This window comes from Mus caroli, chromosome 17, assembly GCF_900094665.2.
Source record: "Mus caroli chromosome 17, CAROLI_EIJ_v1.1, whole genome shotgun sequence".
Classification (NCBI taxonomy): domain Eukaryota; kingdom Metazoa; phylum Chordata; class Mammalia; order Rodentia; family Muridae; genus Mus; species Mus caroli.
Genome location: NC_034586.1, coordinates 43,085,368 through 43,112,710, shown reverse-complemented (window position 1 = coordinate 43,112,710; position 27,343 = coordinate 43,085,368). Strand labels below are relative to the sequence as shown.

At 43.8% G+C, this 27,343-nt stretch overlaps 1 protein-coding gene across 3 annotated transcripts in view; it reads right to left on the bottom strand.

Annotated features, from left to right (window-relative positions):
- Positions 1-17,764, bottom strand: part of Znf318 (zinc finger protein 318) — a 38,321-nt gene extending 20,557 nt beyond the window's left edge. For 2 of the 3 annotated variants that reach the window (XR_002380063.2, XM_021186324.2), the window contains exons 1-4: positions 17,212-17,741; positions 14,683-14,837; positions 4,112-4,751; positions 1,330-2,781 (exon numbers count right to left, since the gene is read on the bottom strand). Coding sequence is in view for 2 of the 3 variants with exons in the window: in XM_021186324.2 (XP_021041983.1) it covers positions 1,330-2,781; positions 4,112-4,751; positions 14,683-14,837; positions 17,212-17,697 (2,733 nt within the window). In the remaining variant the exon portion in view is untranslated. Of the gene's footprint in view, positions 1-1,329; positions 2,782-4,111; positions 4,752-14,682; positions 14,838-17,211 lie in introns of all 3 variants that reach the window. The other variant, XM_021186325.1, reaches the window with a different exon arrangement.
- Positions 17,765-27,343: the final 9,579 nt, after the last annotated feature.

Sequence of the window (27,343 nt, the reverse complement as noted above, 5' to 3'; positions counted from 1 at the left end):
CATAGTGGGTCACAACTGCTTATAACTCTACAGTCCAGATGATCTGAAGCCCTCTTCTGGTCTCTAGAATACCAGGCACAAATATAGTGCACAGAAAAAAAAACAAAAAAAAAAAACACAAAAAAAAAAAACTAAAAAAAAAAAAAAAAAAAAAAAAAAAAAATCTTTAAAAAAAGACCTTACCCAAGGTCATACAAGTAAGAGTAAATTTAAAATACAGATACAGATTGTATATGGTGGTATATGCATTTCCCAGAACTCAGGAGACAGAGCCAGGAAGATCCTTTGAGTTAGACGCTAGTCTACTCTATATAGAGGGTTCTAGGCCAGCCAGGAATATATAGCAAGACCCTAGTCTCAAAATAAACAAACAAAACACAGATATAGCTATCCTAAATTTTATGATCTTTTAACCATGTTAGAAAAAAAAAGGCAAATATGGCTCGTCTTTAATAAGCAAATGAGAAAAGCCATGTATTATCAGCCCTGATTTAGTGTAAGGCTCTTAAAGAGAAAGTGCTTGCTGTTGGAGCTCAGTATTTAAATGCACTGGCTGCTTTTCCAGAGGTCCTGAGTTCAATTCCTAGCAACCACATGGTGGTTCATAAGCATCTACAATGGGATCTGTTGCCCTCTTCTGGGACATAAGCATCCATTCGGACAGAAATATGCATCTATGCATACGTAAATAAATCCAAAGAAAAAGAATTTAGAGTGTTACCCTCACACTGATTTTTCAAGCCCACCTTTAATCCCAGCACTTGGGAAGCAGAGGCAGGCAGATCTCTGTGAGTTCAAGGACAGCCTGGTCTACAGAGTAAGTTCCAGGACTAGGACTACACAGAGAAACCCTATGTGTGTATGTTGGGGGAGGGGAGGAAGCACTCAGTCTCTAAAGATTTTTTTCCTTAAAGTTTAAGTTTTGTTTTCATTGAAAATTTAAGACTGTCAATGAAACTTAAGGCTGGAGTTAAAAGTATTTGAATACCATTGAAAACTAAAATGTTTTTGTCTTCTAAGAACTAAATTTCTTTAAAATGGATAAAAGAGACTGTAAGATACTTTAAGGTTCGAAGCTTCTTCCAGTAGTATCTTCAGATCATTCATGACAGAGAAATAAACAAACCTAACAGTCAGACTTTTTATTTGGCTATGACAAACCATGAGGTGCTCCGAGGGCTATTACATACATTACTTGGATAACGATGTAAGCCTCCAAAAAACAAATACCTTAAAAATCTTCACCTCCACCCCCCAAAAATAAACAGGTACAAATTACCATGCTAAAATAGCAAACTAGGGCATAAGATGCCCAGAGCTGATATTCACCTTCTGCTTCTGGGAGGCACGGTTCTTCTCATCAGAGATCTTCTTTGGATTATATTTTATGAGTGATGGAATGGACACCCGAACAGGAATTCGCTTCACAGAAATGGAGCCTAGTACTGGTGTCTCTTGTTTGGGCTTTGCAGGAGTCACAGTAGGGATCACCCGGAGATTGGGACGACTACGAGCAGCTTGTCTGGTTACTGGTAATAGCCTGTGAGGGTCAGATAAAGGGTGGCTTGGTGCTTGAGAGGCAGGATACATAGGCCACCTTGAAGCTGCATATGCCATGTAGTGCCTATACGCATCAAAGGAGGCAGAGGGAATGACAGATCCCTGGTAATTTGGAGATATCCGAGCTGCAGCAAACTGAGAGGCCCCTGGTATGTGAAACTGAGACAACGCAGCGGAGTGAGGAATTCTAATTGGGGTAGATGGGGCTGATGGCAACACGCACCGAACAGCAACAGATGATTGAAACCCACTGCCAACTACCTCTGGTCCTGAAACATGGCACACTGGATGGTCTGACTTTAGGAATGGAGGGCTATTTTTGGTGCGCAAGTAAGGATCCACAGGGGAAGCTGGGTGTGGATGAGATACTTCTGGGGACTGAGTATTGCTATGATGTGCCTCCCTACTCTCCGGTCTGTGAGGGTCTGATGAGTGCCAGTCAGCTGTGAAACTGTGGTCAACTGAGGAACAGCGGTCAGCTGAAAAGTGTCGGTCACCAGACAAGTGTCGGTCAGCTGACAAACGTCGGTCAGCTGAGGGGCGTGATGATGGCTTCTTGCCATGAAGTCTCTCCTGGGTTCGTGCAGCCAATTTACCAATTTCTGCTACTCCAATATCCAGCCCTATGGTCTTAAGCAAGTCGTGAATCTTGGCATATTCTGGATTGCTTTCTTCCAGTGATTCTAGCTTTACAGCTGGAGTTGAGGGCAGAGAGTTTGCCTTTTGTCTCGTACCTGTACTCTCGGGGTCCTCCAGGGACTTAGGTGGAGATTCTGATTTTATATCCTCCTCTTCATCCCCATAGAGAAATTTCTCCTCATCCTCAATATCAGGGAAGCTACGTCTTCTTTTTTCCTGTGTAATGGTAGGATCAGCCAACATGCTCAGAATTCGAGAAAAGCCACTGCCATCCTGGCTAGCTCTCTCATGGGGCAGTAAGAAATCTGTCGGTTGCTCAAGTCCCTCAGCCTTCAAATCCAATTTTTCCTTAAAGCCTAGAAAACTATCAAATTTTTCACTGTTGTCTTTAGGTATCTCACGGAGGGGGCCCCACTGGTATAGGTTACTCTGAGGCTCTTTCAGGGCAGCCTCCACTGTAGTCCCCTTGTTTTCAATCTCTGAAGTAAAAGCAGCAATAGCACCACTTAGAGGAAGAGGTGAATGTTCAGAATAAAGAGGGTGATCTTCACCAGAGCTGGCACCGCTAGAAAAGCTCTCAAGCTGCAAACACAAACACGCTGACTTAGCATCTATGAGAAATCACAGAGCACTAGCAACTGAGATAAACATTTCTTGAATAGGGGAGATATGTATAAACAAAAAGAAAAGTGATATTAGCTAAGTTCAAGAAACAAGTCCTCTCTCCAATGGTCTGTCAGAGGAAAGAGGAACAGGGACTGAGTGGTCTGGACTTGTCACCCACATGCTTTTTTCCTTATCAAGGAATCGGAATTCAAAAGGATTTTAGACATTTTCCCTAGCTTGTTTTCCTTTTAGTTTTTGTTTTAAGAACTGTATTTATTATCGTTGTTGTGGTGACTGTGGGAGTGAGAGGTGTCTGACTATATGGGCACACATAAGCACAGTGTGTGCTGGGGAGGAATGTGAACATAAGGGGGGCACACAGGAGCATGGTGTCGGGGGGAGAGGGGAGGTGTGTGTAAATATATGGATACATATGGCCAATGTATGTATGAGGGGAGAGGAGGGGAAGGGAGGGCAGGGCAGGGCAGGGGAGAGGTGGGTGACTATACAGGCACACATGAGCACAATCTATGTGTGAATTTTCATGAGTTAGGTTCTGGGAATCAAATTCAGGTCATCAGGTTTGCCCCCAGCCCTGTGGCTAGGGGTCTAATTATGTAGCTCAGGCTGGCCTTAACTCTCAATGTGCTCTAACAGGCCTTGAATCCTCCCTCATACACTAGTCTCTCGGCTGCTGGGATTATAGGTGGGTCCCATCCTATGCAACCTGTTTTCCTATCTATTGATGACCAAAAGAAAAAAACGAACAAGTCAGACGACTGTGGAGACAGGAAACTCTAGAACGCTAACTAATCGGCCTCCTTTTGTTTGTCTAAGTGCTTCAGTACTGGCTCAGAAACCGTTAGTCAAACTAGAACTCTCGCCTGACCATCTTTTCATCTTTTCATGTCAAGGTCAGGAATGGTCTCTAAAAAGCACACAGGAAGTGGATGGCTCCAAAACAGAATCATTTCATTTCTAGTCTAATGTCCTACAACTCATAAGTTGTCTTCTAAAGGGATTTAAAAAAAAATCAGGATTATTTTCTTTTGCTCTCAAGCTTCATTTCCAAGAAACTCACATTCCAAGATTCCTATAGGGCTATTCAATTTAAAGAGGGGGAAAAAAATCAAGGCAGATACTCTCCAAAACGTATTTAGAAAGTAATCTGGCAACAGAAGCCCTTGTTGTTGCGCTATGAGCCTACAGTTTAATTTGAGAATCCTAAAAGGAGTTGCTGACTGTTAAGCCTAACAGTATTATACAGCAATGTTACACAGACAGCCAACAGAAATTCCAGAGAGACCTGCAAGGAAGGCTTCATGTCCGCTTCAATTCGTTTCTTCAGAATGGACTTCTTGGGCACCATAGGTACTTCCTCAGGCCGCTGCAAATATCCAGGCTCTGATGTGGTTAGGACTCCTGCCAAGCCAGGGATGGAACAGCCAATCTGATCATCACCAACACCCACCAGCTCTTGACTCAAGCTCCTACTTTGTTTCTCTTCTTCTTCTCGCTTTCGCCTGGCAAGGTCCAGTTCTCGAAACTCGGGATCTAGAAACCTAGGGCTTGGGCTGCTTCTTCGCTGCCGATAGTTTCGAGTCCCAGATGTAAAACTTGAGTGATCCCCTCCTGTGCTGTGTACCTTCCCTGTGTCATCGTAACGGGGCCTTTTGGCCTCCCGGCTTCTTTCCTCAGATCGTATGGAAAAGGAGGAGCTTTTAAGTTTGTCTCTATTCCGTTCTGTTCCCCTCAACAATTCATCATGACAACTGCTCTGGGGACTAAACTCAGATCGATGCAGAAAAGTTTCTCTTGTTCGGTAGTCCTCATCAAGTTGTCCCAAGAAGGGGCTAAGTGGTCCCTCCTCCCGAGAAATGTATCGTTCAAGACCCCGAGAACACTGGGAGCTTCGAGTGAAGACAGAATCATCAGTCAGGTCATCCCTGAGGAAAGAAACAAGCATCAGTAAATATACTGGACTTAGAGAGAGGAAGGCCAATGATAAGATAATGTAATTTAGAAGTGGACCATAGAATTCTTAAAGCAAAAGTAAATAATTATGAAATCCAAAGACAGATTACACATGGAACACCTCCTCTCCTTTCTCAGGGTCAGGAAATGTCACAAGCAGCTTTAGACTCTAATCAAGAGGTGTTACTACTAATACATCTAACAGAATTCTTAGGCTAATTACTTTTAAATTAGTCTGAGGACCAGTGTACCACACACACTAGAGCTCAGGAGATACAAAACCATCACAAAGAGGCTAGAAAAAAGCTTTAGCAGTTAAGAGTGCATAATATCTTCTACAAGACCCAAGTTTAGTTCCAGTACCTATGTTCAATGGCTTACTCCAATTTTAGGAGATTGGACAGCCTCTTCAGATTATGAGGATGCCTGCATTCATATGAACACACTCACACAGAAACACATACACAAACAAGTGAAAAATAAAAATAAACCTTAAAAAACCCGCAAAGAATCCTAATTGATACTTGACTAGCTAGACCAGGTATAGGAGCCTACACCTTTAATCCCAACACCAGGGAGGCAGGTGGATCGTTCTGAGTTCCATGGCTACAAACTGAAACACTTGTCTTGGTAAAGCAACAACAACAACAACAACAAAAACCCCAAAAGGACTGGAAAGATGGCTCATTGGTTAAAGAAGCACTGTATGTTCTTCTAGAGGAGATGGGGACACATGGGTTTGATTCACAGCACCCATATGGTGGTTCACAATCATCTATAACTTCAACTTCAGGGGATCCAATGCCTTCTTCAGGCTTCCTCCTCAGACACCATGCATGCCCACAGTACACATATACACATACACATATATATATGTATATGTACATATATATGTGTATGTGTATATGTATATAGTTTTTTTAAATGAAACAATAACAAAAATACCTGACTAGCTAAATTCAAGCTCTTTGTCAGGACTAGCAGCCCTGGCATTAACTGGGAATTTATTAAACACCAATAATTTTAAGCAGACATGATGGTGGGCATCTGTAATACTAGTAAGTGTACTGAGTTCAGAGCCAACCTGGGTTCTAGCAACTTTTGAGGACAGATTGGCTAGAGGATACCGGCTCAAAAACAAAACAAGAAATACAGATTCTTAGGCTCTATCCCAGGTCTATTGGACTAGAGCTTGAATTTTAATGCGATTTCTAAGTGATTTGTAATGTTCTGTAAAGTTTGAGAAACAACATTCAAGAACAATGGCTTTCAGCCGGGCAGTGGTGGTGCACGCCTTTAATCCCAGCACTCGGGAGGCAGAGACAGGTGGATTTCTGAGTTCAAGGCCAGCCTGGTCTACAGAGTGAGTTCCAGGACAGCCAGGACTATACAGAGAAACCCTGTCTCGAAAAAAAAAAAAAAAAAAAAAAAAAAAAAAAAAAAAAAGAACAATGGCTTTCAAGCTTTGTTCCATAGTTTAAATTAATTCTTTTTCTTTTTTTAATAATAAATATTTATTTGATGTATGTGAGTACACTGTCACTGTCTTCAGACACAGCAGAAGAGGGCATCAGATCCCATTACAGATGGCTGTGAGCCGCCATGTGGGTGCTGGGAAGACCTCTGGAAGAGCAGCAGCCAGTGCTCCTCACCTCTGAGCCATCTCTCCAGCCCTAGGGTTGTTTCTTAACCCGTTCTGCTTTCCTTAGCTGTGCAGGGGATAGAACCTGAGCCTCCCCATCTACAGGTGAGTGCCTATCACTGAGCATGTGCATTTCCACCCACAGATGTTCTACAAAGCACTAGGAGCTTCCTAAAGGAAGATGCTAGGAAAGCAGAGGTCCCAGGCTCCCCACTCATCTAAGCTGGACCAGTCCCAGCTTCATGTCTACATACTGAAGCCTGACCTAGTTCTCCTGGGGGAAAGTTTCATTATAAGAATAACTAAGAACTGTTTGGCCCTGTTCCTTCCTGCCTTGCCTGGGTAACTAAAGGACTTCAGAAGTAAGTGATGCTCTGGCTCACTGTGGATTTTTATTGTTCACAAATACAAAGGTCTCAGACCTTTGCAGCATAAAAATCAAAATTCAGGATGAGATAGTTTCCTTTCTAGCCCAGAGGCAGATAAAAAAAAAATTAAGCCATTTGGCAGCACTATGGCCACAGAACTTCTAAGACCCAAACCACAAGGATTCTGATATAAATTGTAGATAGAAATAAAGGTCCTCTAGGATTTTTTGTTTTGTTTTCCAGGACAGGGTTTCCCTGTGTAGCTCCTGCTGTCAAAGAACAAGCTTGTAGACCAGAGATCCACTTTGGATAAGCTTTGTAGACTCCTAAGAGATCCACCTGGCTCTGCCTCCCACATGCTAGGATTAAATATGTGTGCTACCACTGCCCAGCTCCTCTAGGAGTTTTTGAAATTGCATTAAAATTTTTTTGTATGTATACATGTCTGCATGTATTTGGGCACATGTGTCCTGTGGCACATGTGTGGAGGTCAGAGGACAATCTGTGGACGTTGGTTCTCTCCTTCTATTATATGTGTTCTAAGTAGCTCAGGTCCTCAGGCTTACTGACTGGCAAGTACTTTTACCTGCTCAGCTGTCTTGCTGGCCAGGGATCTTCTAGAATTTTAGAAATCTATTTTCATCTAGGAAAAAAAGGAAGAAAGGAAAGAAGGAAGGCAGACAGGCAGGCAGATAGACAGGGAGGGAGAGAAAAAGAAACCAGGTCATCTTAGAAGTTAGGAAGCTGAAGCAAGATTATCTCCATAAGTTTGAGACCAGATTGGATAGAATGAGTTCCAGGCCAGGCTGGGTTTTAAGGTGGAACTCAGTCTCAATAAAATAAAATAAAATCTGAGACTGTAGAGATGGCTCAGTGGTTAAGAGCACTGACTGCTTTTCTACAGGACATGGATTCAATTCCCAGCAACCACGTAGCAGCTTACAACTACCTATAACACCAATTTCAGGGGATCTGACAGACATAGATGAAGGAAAAACATCAATGCACATAAAAATAATCATAAAAAGCTTTATAAAAAATCCAGAATTACCATTCATTATTATTAATGAAAAATTATTAATAACTGTTTCTTTTCTAATTTTAAACAGATTTATTTTAGTTTGTTTATTTATGTGGGTTCATGTGTTCTATTATGCCCAGGAAGGCAGAATTTGGGGTCATCTGCATCTGGAGTTATAGGCGTAGAGAGCTAGAAATGTAACTTAGGTCCTCTAAAGGATCAGTGAAGGTGCTCAACCACAATGCTCGCTCTCCAGCTGCCTAGGTTATTGTTTCTAATAACTTTTGTGTTTCTACAAATGACCTTTTAAAAATATTAGATATTTTTATGTGCACAGGTGTTTTGCCTTCAAGTCTGTCTGTGCACCAAATCCAAGCATGGTGTCACTGGAGGCCAGAAGAGGGCATCGGATACCCTGGAACTAGAGTTATACATGCTCGTGAGCTGCCATGGAGGTGGTTAGGAATCAAACCTGGGTTATTTAGAAGAAAAGCCAGTGCACACACTCACTCACTCTCTCTCTCTCTCTCTCTTTTAAAGATTTATTTATTTATTTTATGTATATGAGTACACTGCTGCTGTCTTCAGAGACACCAGAAAAGGGCATTGGATCCCATTACAGATGGTTGTGAGCCACCATGTAGTTGCTGGGAATTGAACTCAGAACCTCTGGGAGAGCAATCAGTGTTCTTAACCACTGAGCCATCTCTCCAGCCCCCAAGCCAGTGCTCTTAACCAGTGATCCATCTCTTTAGCCCCACAGAAATTACTTTTAAAAAGAAATATGGGAGCTGGGCGTGGTGGCACACGCCTTTAATCCCAGCACTCGGGAGGCAGAGGCAGGCAGATTTCCGAGTTCGAGGCCAGCCTGGCTAGGGTGGCCAGGGCTATACAGAGAAACCCTGTCCCAAAAAACCAAAAAACCAAAAAAAAAAAAAAAGAAAAGAAAAGAAAAGAAAAGAAATATGAGGCTGGCAAGATGGCTTGGGGAAGAGCACTGATTGCTCTTCCAAAGGTCCTGAATTCAAATCCCAGCAAACACATGGTGGCTCACAACCACCCGTAATGAGATCTGACTCCATCTTCTGGAGTGCCTGAAGACAGCTACAGTGTACTTATGTATAATAATAAATAAATCTTTGGGCCAGAGCGAGCAGGGACTGAGCGAGCGGGGGCAGACGGGAGAGAGTGGGGTTGACTGGAGTGAGCAGAGATCCTAAATGCAGTTCCCAACAACCACATGAAGGCTCACAACCATCTGTACAGCTACAGTGTACTCACATACATAAAATAAATAAATCTTTAAAGAAAAAGAAATATGGATAATTTTGAGGATTTAATGTATTATGAAACAAAATAAACTAAGAATGACCTCTGAAATCAAACACCACTGAAATAAAAATTTTACTCTATCAAGTATAAAGACAGCTATTTCCAGGGAGATATATTTATGAGTTGACTATCACCAAACCATCAACCAACAAGTCTCATATTGGTTCAGGAGGAAGACCCCATAAACTCTATGTACAGTAGCAAGGTCACTGTAACTAGGACATACATATCACCACATAAGGAAACATTAACCCAAGATCTAATGCGACACTAAGCCCTCATAAAAGCCTCGGTGCAGACCCAGAAAGTCCAGCAAACAGGGATATAATAGAAGAAGACACAAGAAAAGTTAGGACAAAAAAACAAACCCACAAGTTATCATGTAAATTTAGTCCAGAGTCAGACTGCTTTCTGGAAATTCAATCGTTTTTCTTAAGGACTCCCAGGGTTAAAGAGAACTGGCTGTCCTGAGAGACAGCTCTGGAGCTAATGAGATGGCTCAATGAACACCTGCTATTTTTCCAGAGGATTTGGATTTAGTCTCCAGCACCTATATAGAAGCTCACAACCATCTGAATCTCCGGTTCTAGGGCACCCAAAATAGACTCTGGACTTGCAAGTGGTACATATGTATACAGACACAGAGGCAGGTAGACATTCAAGACACACAGAATTTTAAACTTAAAAAAAAAAAAGTAAGTACTAAAAAGAATCACAATTACCAGTCACTTGTGGTACACAGTTTTAATTCTAGCACTAAGGAGGCAGAAGCAGGCAGATCTGTACATCTGAGGCCAGCCTGGTCTACAGAGGTAGTTCCAAGAGAGTCAGGATTACACAGAGAAACCCTGTCATGAAAAAACAAAAACAAACAGGCAAACAAACAAACAAAAAAATCACAATTGCCTTTAGCCTAGAACAGTTCAGTGACAGACACTCTAAAAGCTTTGGCTAAGCTGAGTATGGTGGCACACAACTTTAATCCCAACAATTGGGAGGCAGAATAGGAGGAGGATCTAAGTGAGTTCTAGGCCAGCCTAGACTACATAGTGAGTTCCAAGACAGTGAGACTGTCTCCAAACGACAGCAGCAGGAGCAGCAGCCTTGGTTAAGACCAATTGATTCTGTTTTATGTTGGTTTTAGGTTTTCGAGACAGGGTTTCCCTGTGTAGCTCCGGCTGTCCTGGAACTCACTCTGTAGATCAGGCTCACCTTGAACTCAGAAGTCTCCTACCTCTGCCTCCCAAGTGCTATGATTGAAGTGTGAGTCACAACCACCCAGCTGACTCTTATGTGCAAGCTAATAGAAGTTTACGTAAGAGGTTTTGCTGGTCAGTGGTGGCACACACCTTATTCTACTCAGGAGCACTTGGAAGGCAAAGGTTGGCAGGTAGCTGTAAGTTGAGGCCAGCCTGGTCTACACATCAAGTTCCAAGATAGCCAGGGCTATTTAAAAAAAAAAATAGATGTGGGTAATAGGAATATGTGCTTTATTCTCTATTTTTAAAAATTATTTTTAATGACATATATTAGTTGTATAAAGTAACACATTATGACATTTCCTATACGCATAATATAGTTAGATTGTATTTCCCCATTGCCCCGTTTTATCCCTTTTCATCTCTCCTACTGATCCTTTCCTAATACCAAATACTCTTCTAATTTTTGTGTCTGTTTACAAATTTTCATTAAGAAAATTTAAAATGTAAGGCTAGAGTTATAGCTCAATGCCAGAGCGTTTGCCTAACAAACACAGACACTGAGATTAGTTATGTAGTATCAGGAGATACCACAAAAGTAAAAATAAAATAAACTATCTGTCCATAGCAGTGACTCTCAACCTATAGTTGCAATCCCTCTGGGGTTGAATGACCCTTTCACAAGGGTTGAAAATCAGTATCCTGCATATCAGATATTTACATTACAATTTATAACTAGCAAAATTACAGTTATGAAGTAGCAACAAAAATAATTCTATGGTTGGGGGTTACCACATGAGGAACTGTATTAAAGGATCGCAACATTAGGAAGGGTGGGAACTACAAAGAAGCTTGTACAACAACATTCATAGTAGAATTATATATAACAAATGAAAAACAACCCAATGATAGTCACCCATTTACTAATAATAAATAAACAGAACTTGGTATATGTGTACAATGAAATATTAATGGCAATAAAAAGAAACACCATAAACATGATGAGCCTTAAAATATGTGAAAGCAAGTCCCAAAGATGTATGCATCATATGAACAGCTAAATTCATAAAGTAGAGAGTAACTTAAAGATTGCCTAGAACTGACATAGGGTAAAGAGAGCAAGGTTAAGTGTCTTAAGGATCCCTCCAGACATAACAAAAGTGTTCTACAGTGTACTACTGTAGTGATAGATATACAGCTCTGTGAATATGTGTCTTAGTGTCCAAGTGTCTTAGAATTTTCATTCAACTTGTTCTTCCTCCCTTTTTTGAATAAGTTACAGTCCTCTAGAAGGTCGGTAAGGTAAGACCACAATCTTGATAACCTGGTGTGCTGGCTACTCTTATGTTAACTTGACACAAACTAGAGTCATGAGATGAGGGAACTTCAATTAAGAAAATATCGGCAGTGGTGGCACACGCCTTTAATCCCAGCACTTGGGAGGCAGAGGCAGGAGGATTTCTGAGTTTAAGGCCAGCCTGGTCTATAGAGTTCCAGGACAGCCAGGACTACACAGAGAAACAAAGTCCTGGCTAAGCAGACTAAAATCAAGACATTAGGAGCAAGTCAGTAAGTAATGCCCTTCCATGGTCTCTACATCAGGTCCTGCCTACAGTTTCCTACTCTGTTTGAGTTCCTGTCCTAACTTCCTTCAGTGATGGACTACAATTTGAAAAGGTAAGCCAAGTCCTTTCCTTTTCAATTTTGCTTTTGGTCATGATGTTTCATCATAATAGAAATCCTAAGTCACTTGGCTGTTACCTAAAAACCTAATTAACAAGACTTGACAGATTCAATAAAAGAGAAAAAAAATTAACATGGTCTATTAGAAATAAAGACTTAACTTTTAAAAGTGTGTGTTTCTGTGTCTGTGCATAGCTATGTGCACCTGAGTACAGGTGGCGTTGAAGGCCAGATGTAGGCACTGGATTCCTTGGAACTGGACTTACAGGTCTGTAGTTGGTTGTGAGTTGCTGGAAATGGGTTCTAGAAACTGAACTCTTGTCCTCTGCAAGAGCAGCCAAGTGGTTTTAACCACCCAGTCATTTCTCTAGCCCTGAAAATGGTCTGTTCAATTACCCGAAGACTAGACCCACCATCAGGAAACATAACGAATATGCTAATGGCGCTACAACCTGATTTTACTGGACAGTAATCCATACAAAAAGTAATCACACCTGGCAGTGCGGTGCACTCCGAGCTCTCACACCTGGCAGTGTGGTGCACTCCAAACACTGAGTTTGAGGTCAGCCTGGTCTACAAAGTTCCAGGATACCTAAGGCTACACAGAAAAACCCTGTCCTGAAAAAACAACAACAAAAAAGTAACCATAAATATGCAGGTGATAAAAATATAAAAAAACAGCCCAACAGTTCCCTTGTAGACCCTTATCTAAAACACATGATTCTGGAAGCATTATAGTTCTAAACATTTTATGAGGAAAATTAACTTTTTATTACTTAAAAAGAGAGTTGTTGCCAGGCAGTGGTGGCACACGCCTTTAATCCCAGTGCTTGGGAGGCAGAGGCAGGCGGATTTCTGAGTTCTAGGATAGCCAGGGCTATACAGAGAAACCCTGTCTCAAAAACAGAGAGAGAGAGAGAGAGAGAGAGATTATCAGAAGCATATACCCATAACAAAGAGGAAATTCAGTCTAAGTACCGCAAAAACCAGCAAGGGAGGAAGGAAGAGACTCACACCCTGTACCATCACCACAGTCCACCTACTCAATCATCTCCCAAAATAGAAGCAGACAGAAGGGCAAGAACCATTGACTCAATTAGGATCCAGTCAGATACCTCGAAGCTCAACTTTCAGAAGTGTCTGTGCTATATAAGACTGTCCTCCCTTGCTTCACTGCACCCATAGCCAGTGGAGCTTAAAGTAAATACCACTATCCTCAGACTTCCAGCCCAGCTGTGCCTATCTGCCTGCCTATACACTATACACTATACAATACTCAACAGTGCCTGTAATAAACACTATTTCCTTGATTAATTACTATGAGTTATTTATGAAAACCCCACTGTGTTAGACAGAGACTATGGCAGACATGCTAAGATGGAGAACAGGCTGTCCTGCACTCCCATCCATACCTTTTTCCTTTTGTGAGGTAATAAAGTTACTTAATCCTCATATATAACTTTTAGTAATTAAGGTCTACATTCAACAGTGTAAGGTTTATTTACTTTTCCTTAGCACTCAAGAACTGTAAGCAGTAATCACACAAAAACTTTAAAGATCTCTAGCTTTCTATTACTGCTTCATACATTTAATATACACATATGCATTATTTACTTAAATGCTTTCAGGATCTATATTCTGGCCTGAATATGCTAAAAAAAAAAGAATCATTAAAAACTAATTTTGGCCGGGGGTGGTGGTGCATGCCTTTGATCCCAGTACTCGGGAGGCAGAGGCAGGTGGATTTCTGAGTTCGAGGCCAGCGTGGTCTACAAAGTGAGTTCCAGGACAGCCAGGATACAGAGAAACCCTGTCTCAAAAAATTAAAAAACGAAAACAAAACCAAACCAAAGCTAATTCTGTAGCTGAATGTTGGGGTCATGCTTATAATCTCAGCATTCAGGAAGCAGAGCAGGAAGATTTTTGTTGAGTTCCAGATCAGCCAGCCAGGGCTGTCCCAAAGCCCTTAAAAAAGCCAAGTGGACTACCACAAGCCTTTAATCCCAGCACTGGGAAGCAGAGGCAAAACTCTGTAAGTTCAAACTCATCCAGGGCTATATAGTAAAATTAAATCCTCCATCAGTAAGAAAACTTCAAACATTGTATACAGCGGGGCCTATGCCTTTAATCCCAGCACTTGGGAAGCAGAAGCAAGAGGATCTCTGAGGCCAGTCTGGTCTACAGACTGAGTTCCAAGACAGACAGGATACGCAGAGAAACCCTCTCTTTAAAAAAGAAAGAAAGAAAGAAAGAAAGAAAGAAAGAAAGAAAGAAAGAAAGAAAGAAAAGGAGGAGGAGGAAGAAGAGGAAGAAGAAGAGGAAGAGGAGGGGGAAAAAAGACTTCCCATTTTGTCCAAAACCTTCATTGTATAAGGGGATCTTTTTAGATTTTAATCCACTATTTGATTATGTTCCCTTAGCTTCTCTTTCTACTTGTACCATGATGTTCTTTTTCTGGCATACATTATATTCAGAAACAGAATCTATATCAACATACTCTTCCCACTCAGAAAGCCTTTTCCAGTGTTCTATCTTCCACTGGACACAGATACCATTTGACTTCAGTGCTGGCACCAACTTTCAGACACATCACTCAGAAAACAACAATATTTTGCCTTCCAGAGTGAGTATGGTGCACCTGCCATAGCTGAAGCCTACCTGTCCATGTCCTGCAGACCATCCACTGGAGATCCCAGCCGGTCACTGAGCCGCCGCCGCCGCTCTGGTGTGCTAACACAGAAGTGGTCATTGCCAACTGTGATCCTTAAACTCTCCTCCAAAGAAGAATCAGAACACAGACCAGGAGAACGTCTCTACAAAAAGTTAAAACAAAAGTGAAAACATGACTGCATCTCTATGCCCCAAAATGTTCTCCCTACTTATAAAATTGTTGTCTATCACGGTAAGGAACCATTCTACAATAAAAAAGAATTTAGAAGTTTCCTTAAGAGGAAAAAAATCTTTTGAGACAGTTTCTTTGTAGCCTGGCTATCCTAGAATTCACTCTGTAGACCAGGCTGGCCTTGAACTCAGATCCACCTGCCTCTTGTTTCCCCAGTGTTGGGATTAAAGGAGTATGCCACCACCACCCTGAGAGATGAGAGGGTGAATTTATATTCTCCACTCGTTCCTAAAAATTGTCCACTGTGTAGGTTACACAGAAAGATTCTGTCTCAAAAAACCAGGATCTCTCTCAAAAAACCAAAGGGTGTAAAAACTGGACCTCTTTTTGTATGAAACATGGGAATAGCCAAGTAAAAATCCTGGCTCTCAGGATATATATATATATATATATATATATATATATATATATATATATGAATGAGAAGAGGCAAAACCAATTATGTTTTAAGTACTTTAAAAGACAAGGAAAAGGAGGGATCACTCAAGAGAAGATGATTAGAGAAAGTATTTCTGGGATGCTGCTACTAAATAGAAGGCACATAGGTCCTTCAAAGAAAAGCACATGTTTCAGGCCAAAGGAAACAGCTCAGGAATGAATCAGTATGCTTTGGGTAACAGAAAAGAGGCCAGGACAGCTGCAGCAATGTCACAGAGAAAAGAGAGACAAAATTAGGAAATTTGGATTTGATAATGTGATAAGAGGCACAGGAGGGTTTCAAGCATTAAAGTGATGTGAGCCAACTACAATTTCCCTCCTGATGCTTGGACTACTTGATCTCTCATCTCTTACGGTCTTAATCAAAGACTCGCTTCTCATGAGGCTCTTTTCCTTGAAATTATAACTTGATTTTGTTTTTAGCCCTTAATCACATTGAACACACCACGGAATTTCTAACTTCATCTATTTATCGTAACTGTATCTAATTCATGGAAGATGCTCAATAGATGCTTATTAAATGTATAAAATGAAAGCGGAAAATCAGTGTGGAGGCTCCAGTTAAGAGTGAGTTCCTCCAAAGGACCATGCTTTAGTTCACAGCACTCAACAGCTGCTGACAACTATCTCCAAGGAATCCAAAGTCTCCACAACATCTGCACTCCCACATATATACCTCATTCACAGGTACACCTGAACACACACTATTCAAAATATTTTTTAAAAATCAATTTGATGGCTGAACACAGAAAAGATAAATGGTGAGTAGCAAGGCTCAATTACGAAGATGGCAACTGTACCAATCTGAGGAAGAGGCAGCAGGGCCATCAGAGTGGTGAGAGATGACAGGATAGCCTGGGGGCTTCCCTTGAAGCTGAGGTAAATGTTCAGGTGGTAAGAGAAAGCATTTTCCTTTGGGACAGAGAACTGGAGCTGGATCGAGTACAGCACCCAGAAGGGGGAGGTTGCAGTATTCTACTCGATTCCTCTCTAGTGAGGGCTTTGAGAAGTCTTCACAATGTGACCAGAACACTAGGACACTGTAGTGCCAGCTGAGGGGTCACTATCGCACCTGCACCTTTTTTTAAAATTAGGATGCTAAGGATCCAAGTCGGGTTTTACAGTTTTGTAAGCCCTACTGAGTACTACTCAGCTACACCCACCACAACCATAAATGAATCCCACACTCTGTCCCTCCAGCAGCAGCACATTTTAACATGTAAAATCGCGGGCTGTGAGAATCCAACATGTGAACTGAACCACAGCTCCATCACTTGTGTGTCACCTTGATCAAGCTACTTAAACCTCTCTGAGGTGGTTCCTTGGCGGTGATAACACCTATTGCTATTGCTTGACCTCAAGGGACCGTGAGCCCTAAAAGATTGCAGGTAGCTGCTCTCGCGTCTCTAGCTGGTGGCAGCAATCACACCTCTCGTCGGAATAACAGCTATAACTGAGACTCCATGACAGCTAATGCATCCAGTCTGCTTTGGTTCAACCTTTCCTCACTGGCCACCAGGCATTTCAGATGTTCTGCTAAACTCGGGCCTTAAAGGAATGAATTTGATCAAACCCAAAGGGAAACGCCAAAGCGCCAGTCAGTATGGATGAAATGCCCCTCGCCTCGGTGAACTTTTCCACATAGCAAGAGCGAAAGCCTCTTCCCCAAGAAACCGGGCGTTCTGTTCTGTTCCAACCCGGGGGACCGAACGGGTCCCGGGTCCGTTATTGTGTAAAGGAGGCGCCCAGGACTGTCAGGGAGCGGGGTAGACTCGGACATTCGGACTCTGGCCTGAGGGCCCCGGGGCTGGGGACATGGGAGCAACATGGGCGAAGGGTGGGATTACCCGACTGCCGCCGCCGTCGCCTGGATGGTCTCCGCGGCCGTCCCGGGCGAAGTCGGCGCGGGACTCGCCTCGAATGCTGCCTCGGAAGCCACCCAGGCCAGGTGGGTAGTGTCGCCGGCTCCGCGGTGGCGACGGGGAGCCGCGACGGGCGCGCGGCGGGGACGGGGAGCCACGACGACCCCGCGGAGGGGATGGCGAGGCCCGGCGGCCGCGGGGCGGAGACGGTGAGGCCCGGCGGCCGCGGGGCGGGGACGGGGAGCCGCGACGACCCCGAGGCGGGGACGGCGAGGCCCAGCGGCCGCGGTGGCCTGAGGGCGAGCGGTGGCGGCGGGCGGGGAGCCGCAGCGAGGAGCAAGAGGGCGGCGATGACGGGCGGCGTGCGGGGCCTGAGGAGGCGCCCACGGGACGGCCCGGCGGCGGGCCGCTCGCGCCGCCGTCTTTCGACCGGTGCGAAGAGACGGAGGAGCGGGAGCCACTGCGGTACATGGCTACCGGGAGCGCCGCGGACGCGGCTCCGGAGCGTGCCGCCACAGCCGCAGGCACCGCCGCCGCGGAGACCGCAGCGCGCCGCCCTCGCGGACGGAGCGGCCCCCTCCCCGCGGCCCCGCCCCGCCGGCCAGCGGTTGGAGGGCGCGGGCACGCGCCGACACGCCACACCCCCCCGTCCTCCCAGGCTCTCCCGCGGCTGGACGCGGAGAGCGGCCTCAGGAGCCGGGAGCCGTGGGGCGGAGCGCCGAGCCTGCGCGAGCACCAGGGGCGCGCGCCCTGAAGTGCGCAGGCCCCGCCTTTCGGCCCCGCGCAAAATGGCGACCAGCGAGCCGCCCACCCCCCACTCCCCCGGAGACCACGTGATGCAGAGAGACCATCCCCCTCCTCCAGGCGCGGTGGGCGGGGCCGGAGAGCCGGATGAGTGGGCGGGGCCAGGCGTGTAGCGGAGGTCTCAGTAGCTTGGTTCCCAGGCTCCTGGAGCGTGCGTGCTTTTCCTGCCCATAGCAATCCACCTGATTTACAGAAACGATTGTATATAGTGAGAATGCAAACGACCCTCTACACTCACACCTAAGCCCTGTCAGAAGCTACGAACCTCAACGAGTGCCCATCGAAGCCCTTTTCCCCCAGAGGAAGCTTGATGTGGTCAGGTGACTTTCCAGTCCAATAACTTATAGTGGTTTAAATCGAGAAATGAGAAAGTACAGAAAGGTGAAAGTCAAACACAACAGACATCAGTAAAAAATTTCCAGATGTTTTCACCAAGCATTACAGTAAAATAGTGGTGAAGGCCTCTGTCGGAGCAACCCATACTGTTGTGACAAGCCTGGCAAGTGTTTTGAGATATCAATGGTGCAGAAACACATGGAGGCAAAAACTCATACACAGAAAATAGAAATAAGTGTTTAAAAAGAAAAAGACGACAAGACAAGGGTCAGTCAAAACATAGGAAAATAGGGCCTGGATAGAGATGGCTCCGGAGGTCCTTTTTTCTAGCACCTTCGTGGTAGTTCACAACCATTTGGGGCTCCAGTTCCAGAGGATCTCACACCATGAAAAAACCAAAAGTGAGGAAATATGTTGACCCTAGACAATAGCTTCATATTTTTCACCAGCTAAACATAAATCTTGAATTTGTGTAAAAATCACACTTCTGAGCCAGGCATTGGTGGCACAAACTTTTTAATCCTAGTACTCAGAGGTAGAATCAGGCAAATCTCTGAGTTCAAGGTCAACCTGGTCTACAGAGAGAATTCCAGGGCAGCCAGGGCTATACTGAGAAACCCTGTCTCGAAAGACAAAAAACAAAAACAAACAAACAAACAAACAAAAACACCAAAAAACAAGAATCAGATTTCTGAAAAGAAAAAAAATATTACTTTGTTGATTTGTTTTTAAATTATGTTTAAAATATAAGCCAATTTGCTTATTTATAAATATCATATGCTTCCTATTTCAGAATAAAAATCTTGCTTCTGTCCCTTTTTTTTTTTTTTTTTTGAGAGTCAGATTTCACTATGCAGCCTTAGCTGCTCTGGAATTTCCTATGTAGATCAGGCTAGCCTTGAAGTCATGGAGCCTCCTACCTGGCACCAGTATAAAAATGTTACCAGCTGTATTCCCTTACACTTGTTTGTTTTATCCTATATTACTGATATAATTTGTAAATATACAAGTTATTTTGATGAAAAAGTTAATCTACCAGAGGTATGTGCCCTGTCTTTATCACACTACCTATGTATTTAGTTATCTCCATCTACTTTAGTAGACGAGGAAAGATAAATCACTATGTATATTTAGTTGAAGTCAATGCTTATTGTACATACTAGGGTCTCAGTTGCCTGAGGCTTGTCTCAAACTCAGTATGTATCAGAGGATGTCTTTGAACCCCTAATCCTCTGATTCTACTTCCTAAATGCTGGGAACATAGATATGGAGTACCATTATTTAGAACCAAAATTAATACTTTTTTTCCTTTTTTTTTTTTTGGTTTTTCAAGATGGTTTCTCTGTGTAGCCCTGGCTGTCCTGGAACTTGCTCTGTAGACCAGACTGGCCCCAAACTCAGAGATTTGCCTCTGTCTCCCGAGTGCTGGGATTAAGGGTTTATGCCACCACTGTCTGGCCAGAATCAATACATTTTAAATTGGGATTTGCTGTTCTAGTATTAACATTGTCTCCTATGTCTTTCTCCAATAATAAAGTGTTTAGGGGGGAGGTCCCCTTGTGGGTGGTGCCATCTCTGGGCTGGGAGTCTTGGTTCTATAAGAGAGCAAGCTGAACAAGCCAGGAGAAGCAAGCCAGTAAAGAACATCCCTCCATGGCCTCTGCATCAGCTCCTGCTTCCTGCCCTGCTTGAGTTCCAGTCCTGACTTCCTTTGGTGATGAACAGCAGTGTGGAAGTGTGGAAGCTGAATAAACCCTTTCCTCCCCAACTTGCTTCTTGGTCATGATGTTTGTGCAGGGATAGAAACCTTGACTAAGACACTTTAAGCAAAGGGTAAGTCTCTCCTTCTTGCCCTCCATGCCTGCCCTCTGGAGATTGGTCCTGTGCCTGAATGGAAGTCTTTGCAGAGCCCTTTACTTTCCAACACTCTCTGGTATCGAGAATAGTAGTATTATTGCAGCATACAAATGTGCAGTCCAGGGTCCCAAAGCCTCCTCGGCACACACCTGGGTGACCAGGCTTATGAAGTGATTCTCACAGCCTTCCAAAGTTCCAGGCTCAAAACCAAACAAACCTTTAAACTTCCTTTCAGATAACAGCTCCACACTTGACGCCTGGTAAGATTAGGGAGTGGGTTAGACTTCTGTGGAAACTCTTTCTTCCCTGAGTGGAATGGTGGGAAAGGGAATGCAGAGTCCAAAGGTAATTCTCCAACACGGTCCTCAGCTCTCCTCTACAGGCTAGATTAGGAACGCCAAGAGGCAGGCCGGTCCCCCATTTCTCACCGTGTCCCTCTGGGATGAAGGGATGGAGAACCCGACATCTACTAAGGGGCTTTCTGCCTTGGAGGCCTGTGCTGAAAGGTCAATGACAACAGGAAGAATCTAATTAAAACCATCTTCCAACTGTTGTCTGTCACTGAGCCGATGCATTCTTACTTGTCTTTTGATGAACATGGCTAAGAGCCTTCACACACTGTGGGCTGTCCCGTGGGACCCAGGTCACCTGACGAATCTCCCATCCCTAATTGTGATGATTTGGAGAAGTTAAGTAGGGTTAGAGAAGGTGTGAAAGGCAAGGTGCTCTCAGTGTGGTTGTGCCTCATCAGAAGAGAAAGAAACATGGAAGTCTGTTGCTCTGCTGTGTGCGGTCACAGAAAAGACAGCCATGCACAAATGAGAGAAGAAGCCTGAGCTGCTGACACCCTGATGTTGGCCCTCCCAGACTCTACAACTATGAGAAGTAACTGTCTTTTACTATTATTTTGAGATAGGATCTTGCTTAGTTCTGGTTGGCTTCAGACTTGTAGCTGAAGATGCCCTTGGATGCCTGATCGCCCTGCCTCCCCAGGGCTTAGGGGTTGGTTACAGGCCTGTAAAGCACACAAGGCCGTTTCTCGTTTTGAGAGACTGTCATTCTGTAGCCTGGGCAGACCTAGAACTTACTATATAGCCCGAGCTGACACAGCCACCTTCCTGCTTCAGCCTCCCAAATACTGGGATTACAGGTGCAAGCTGCCATTTCTTGTTAAATATCTATTATTCAAGCCTCTTGGACTAGGTACATTGTCATAGCATTCTGTTATGGTTTTAATATGAAACTGTCTCCCACAGCATTGCCTTGAATACTATAGCTTGCCCTCGTCCCTTCCTGCATTCCGTTCTCCAGCGCCGTGGTACTGATCTCTTTGTTCTGCCACATTCTTCGTGCCACGATAGACTAAATTGTCTAAAACTGAGCCAAAATGAAAAAGTCCTACCTACATCATCTCCTCTCAGGTGTCTCTCACAGCGAGGAGAGGCTAACCAGCACAGACAATGGGCATCTGAGAAGTGGAGTCCGTAATGGGGTTGTTTGCCTCGAGCACGTGGTTCTTAAACCTTGGGAACTGATTTTTCTGGAGGAACTTGGAAATTCAGACTAGAAAAACCCTAGACTATTTCATTTAGTGAGTAGTTTTTGTGTGAGCTCAGAAGACCTGAATACTAGCATGACCGTGGACAGAAAAGGCTGTATTCATGAGATTCCAGGTTGAGGACTTTGTTGTGGACCAGACTAGAAGCCACTCATGTTACATCCTGGGAAGAAACATCTAAATTTTGTCCACATCCTGGACTTTGTAGAAGGCTGAGTTAAAATGTGACAAATTCATCTCACGGAGGACATTTCAAAGCAGTCTACGTGTGCAGAATGTGACATGGTTGCTTCTGTCTACTTTTAGTCAGACTTATAATTAGACTCTGTAGCAAACAGCAAATAAAGGTGACTTGAGAAACTCGTACTTTGCTTAAGAAAAACCAGAGCAAGACAAGATCAACAGCATCAAAGAGGACTGGGCGTGGCAGTACAGGCCTTCAATCCCAGCCCTTGCAAGGCAGAGGCAAGAGGATCGCTATGATTTCAAGGCCAGCCTGGTCGTCAGAGTGAATTCAAGGACAGCTATGTAGGGAGGGAGACCGTAGGTCAAAAAGAAGTGGGGTTGTGAAGATGTGGTTCAGAGGTTAAGAGTGGCTGCTCTTCTAGAGGATCCAGATTCAATTCCCAGCTCCTACAGAGTGGCTCACAACTGTCTACAACTGTCCAGTCCCAGGGGTTCGATGCCCTTTCTTGGCTCCGTGGGAACCAGCTACACTCCTGGTGCACATACATACATACATGGAGGCAAAATGCTCATGCACATGAAAATAAATATTTTTTTTAAAAAAGAGAATCACAATATTTTGCATCAGAACTTAGGAAACAGGTCCAAGGAATCTCAAGAATCTTCTAGACTTCACCCATTACTGACTAAAGAGTAAGAAAGAGGAAAGTCATTGAAAGACTTTTCCTTGGGGGAAAAAGGTTACCTCCAGGGCACCTTGCTCACACAGGGACACCTAAGAAGTTGCTTTTCTAGGACACATGTCACTATGCTCACATGCTCAGAGAGGCTCATGTGGTCATGGTTGGAAGGGCCTGCCTTCTCTCTGAACCAACCACAGAGAGTGAAACCACCCACACATTGCTGGTTTTGCAGGCACAAAGAACTCAAGATTTGCATGATTGTAGATGTTTTCCCTCAAGTTTTAGAGGAAATCTGAGAAAACAAACAGTATCTGAGCGGTCTAAGACCTTACAGGTAGCCCCTGAGAAAGGAATGCTCTAAGCTGTGAGGGGAATGTCTAGGCTGCACTTGTGGCCCCAGGATGTTTGAGATGCCAGGGACATCAGATGCTATTAGATTCTTAGAAGATAGTTGATTCTGCCAAGGAAAGCAGTAGGCAACAATAACTGGAGCCAGCCTGATAAAGATGCCATGTGGCTACAAAAGGCAAGACCAGAGGGTCAGGGGTGCCTAAGCCCTATGGAGCTCTTACTCACGTTACTGGACAGAAAGCTACAGGACCTAGTGTGTAGCTGGCTGGCTTTCAATCAAGTCTTTCCCTCCTTTTTGAATGAGAAGGTTGGTTCTCTGTCATTTATAATGGAAGCACAGTTTTTATCAGGGCCTCACAGCTAAGTCTTGACTTTTGATATGGACTTTTGAACAATGTTGGGTGTTTTTCCTGCGTGTATATCTGTACACCAACTGTGTGCCTGGTGCCCATGGAAGCCAGAAGAGGGCATGCGATCCCTTGGAATTGGAGTTAAAGAGGATTGCGAGCCAATCACATGGGGGCTGGGATCAAACTTGGCTCCTCTGAAAGAGCAGCCAGTGGTTTTTAACAACTAAGCAATCTCTCCAGCTCCTTGAACAATTTTAGAAATGTTAAGATTTGGGAGATTCAGGAGATAGAACTAAATGCAGCTTGTATTATGAAATATCCATGAGCCTTTGGGGAATAGGGATGGAAAGCTAGATTTCAGTATGTTCTGCCTCCCCATAGGAGTCTTAGTCCCAGGTGATGATGCTATTCTGAGAAGTGACGGAAATGTCAAGAGGATATAGGCTCCTAGGATCCCGTCCTTGAAGTTTCCCCTTGAAATTTCCATTTTATAAACTTGAATGCTGGACTCTGAAGGTTACCCCTGGCCTCAGGTGTCTCTAATTCTTTCTGCTTCTTGTCTGCCGTGAGGTGAGTAGCCTCAGCCTCGTGTTCCCGAAGCTATTATGTTCCACCTCACTGTTGACCCAAAATCAGTGACGCCAAGGGCTATTGCAGGATATCTGATCACTTTGTGAACCCCGAGATCGGGGGTTCCTTACTGGAAAAACCTGTTTCTAGGTGTGGTGTGGCTCAAACCTAGCACACAAGCCTTAATCTGAGAGAGCTTTCTGTTTACTGTAAACAGGATTAAATAAAGTCAACCATAGGTCAAGAGGCAGAGCAAGCCATCAGCTCACAGGAAGTGGACACAGGAAAAAACTGGTCCAGGTTGTCCATCAGCAACCACCCTATCTTTAAATGGTAAACTGACAAACCCCGTGTGAATGGAACAGTAGCCTGTGACAAAAGAACACTTACAGGCATTAGAACAGCTGGTAGAGGAGCAGCCAAATGAAGATACTCCCCTCTGTTTGTTATAAATAAAAAAAAAAAAATCAGGAAAATAAAGGATGTTAATGTTAAAACTTGGCAATGGTTCTGCCATGTGGCCTCAACCTCCATTTTATAGGTCATGACTGTAACCTGACCTGACAGATCCTCTGGACTCTGGAAATACCCTACCCTCCCTACCTCTAGACCCAGCCAATCAATTTGAAGGTCAGAGAGCCAGGCTTTGTCTAGATAGCTTAACAGGTGCAAATGCACCTGTTTGTGGTTTTTCCCAGATTAAAAACTGGCTCTGAGAGCTGCCTGGGAACAGGTTGGCTCCCAACTACTGGCTGCATCCCTGATTGATCAGTCTTGGGATGTGTGTTCAATAAACCATCAAATCTGAGATTGGTGTCTGCGTGGTTTGTGTGACTAAGTCTGAACCCCAGCATTTAACAGATTTAAGAGCCATAGATGAATCAGTCAATGTGCTCTTTACAGCCTGGAATCCCATTGCCTTCTTTATTACCTAAGCCATGGCCTTGGATAGTAATGATTTAAAAGATTGCTTTTTCACAATCCCGTACCATGAACATGACAGGAAAAGGTTTGCTTTTTCAGTACTTATTTATAATAATAGTTGTACAATAAAGAAATATCATTGGAAAGTCTTACCACCAGGAATGTTAAACAGCCCTACTTTGTGCTAATATTTCGCACAAAAACTGTTAGAAATAATTTTTGAACAATCAAAAATTTCCATTATATGGATGATACATTACTGGCTGAGTTGGATGGAGTTACCTTAGAGAAAAATGTTTGATAGAGTAAAGGAAAATTTGCCACATGACCCACACCATCTTGGACATTTTTTTTTTTTTCGAGACAGGGTTTCTCTGTGTAGCCCTGGCTGTCCTGGAACTCACTCTGTAGACCAGGCTGGCCTCGAACTCAGAAATCCTCCTGCCTCTGCCTCCCAAGTGCTGGGATTAAAGGCATGTGCCACCACGCTCAGCTGAGTTCTCTTCTTGTTTGGTATTAAAAACATAGTCAAGAGATTTTAAATGTTTTAAGTTAATTCAAAAGGTCACTACAGTTCAAACTTGTTTTCTTAATCTCTAAGAGTTGGAGCTAAGGGCTGGAGAGATGGCTCAGCAGTTAAGAACACCAACTGCTCTTATAGAGGTCCCGAGTTCAATTCCCAGCAACCACATGGTGGCTCACAACCATCTGTAAGGGGATCTGATGCCCCTTTCTGGTTTGTCTGAAGACAGCGACAGTGTACTCATATATGTAAATAAGTAAATCTTAAAAAAAAAAAAAAGAGTTGGCGCTAAGATAAAATATTTGAGCAAGGTGATGGTAGCCTGAAGTGGAACTTAAGGGTTCTTTGGAAAGTCAGTTGTGTTGTGTTGGAGGGTGTTTTGCTGGGGCAAACACGTGAAGGAATGTTTTCCTGAAGTGAACACAGGTAAGAAGCTAAGTCAGACTAGACTCAAGAAGGAAAGTTTGGCTGAAGCAGACACAGGAGAAAGGCTGTTCTGCCAAGGCAAGCACGTGAAAGGCTACATGACGGATTCTTTGCCAACAGCATGCATGTGTTGAGTAGTTGAGCTCTATTTGTTGGAAGTTCATAGAGAGAAACACCCCAAAAAACTAGTGCGGTGCAGCAGTTTCTTACTGCCTTTGGGGACTCGGGCTGATTGGGAGTGATGTCAGCTGAGACGGATGCATGTGCTGAGGCAAAACCTGTGGAGGACTCGTGGTGCTTGGAGGATATAAATAGAATTCAATGGACAGTGACGGAGGCTGAACTTGGCTTGCTTATAGAGCTAGCTGTGTAACACTGGTGGGTCTCATGTCTTTGCTGAGGCTAAGGCTTAGCTGACTCTGCTAGTTAGAGCCACTGCTGCTGATTCCTGTTTGCTATCCAGACTCTACAGAAGTGGACTGCTGGTGTATCCATGAAGTGTTTGTGAGTGGATTGGGCTGCCGCTGCTGACCTGTAAACAGCACTGCCAATTTCCAGACAGCACAGATGAGAGTTGCTCCGAAGAACCTTTTAAACAGGTCTACTTCCCCCATATCCTTTCTTTTTCACTATCTCTGGTGAGTGGTGGGCTAGAGGGGAGGTTAAATCATTTAAGAACCATCATTAAAAGCAAGGCTTGAGGCCAGGCAGTGGTGGTACATGCCTTTAATCCCAGCACTTGAGAGGCAGAGGCAGGTGGATTTCTGAGTTGGAGGCCAATCAGAGTGAGTTCCAGGACAGCCAGGGATACACAGAGAAACCCTGTCTCGAAAAACCAAATAATAATAATAATAATTACAATAATAATGATAAGGCTTGAAAGAATTCAAGTTGCTGTAGCCCATTCCTTTAATCCCAGCAGAGACAGGTGGGTTTCTGTAAGTTAGTTGTTTTCTAGATTCTAGAGTTACAGTGAACAAGGTGGTAGTGGTAGAGCATGCCTTTAATCCCATCTGACCCAGGGACAAAACTCAGATACAGCTCCTAATTAGTATGTTTGCACGCTAGAGCACATACCATATTTATAGATTATTATAAAATCCTCTTCAGGAATACCTGTGATATAGCTAATGTCCAATGGCGATAGAACAAAGAACAGCTTTGTGACTGCCAGTAAGCTCATCTCCATGCGTGGAACCTTGACCAATATTGAACCAGATGATATCCTAATTATAGAGATCAGATTTATTGGTGAATTGGCAAATGGGGACTCTTTATAAAGCAAACAGGAGTCCACCAATATTTTCCTGTTGGCCTCTATTGCAAATGTTTTCAGAATATTCTCTTTCTGAGAAACAAATCTGGATATTTTATGAGGTCATTAGATCACTTCAAAGGCATCGGCCTTTGTAGGCTTAGCCAATGGAAGGGGAGGAAGGTATTACAGTGGAATTGGTACCTATCTGAACTTCTTCATGACAAGAATGTGGTAGCAGCCGGGCGTGGTGGCGCACGCCTTTAATCCCAGCACTCGGGAGGCAGAGGCAGG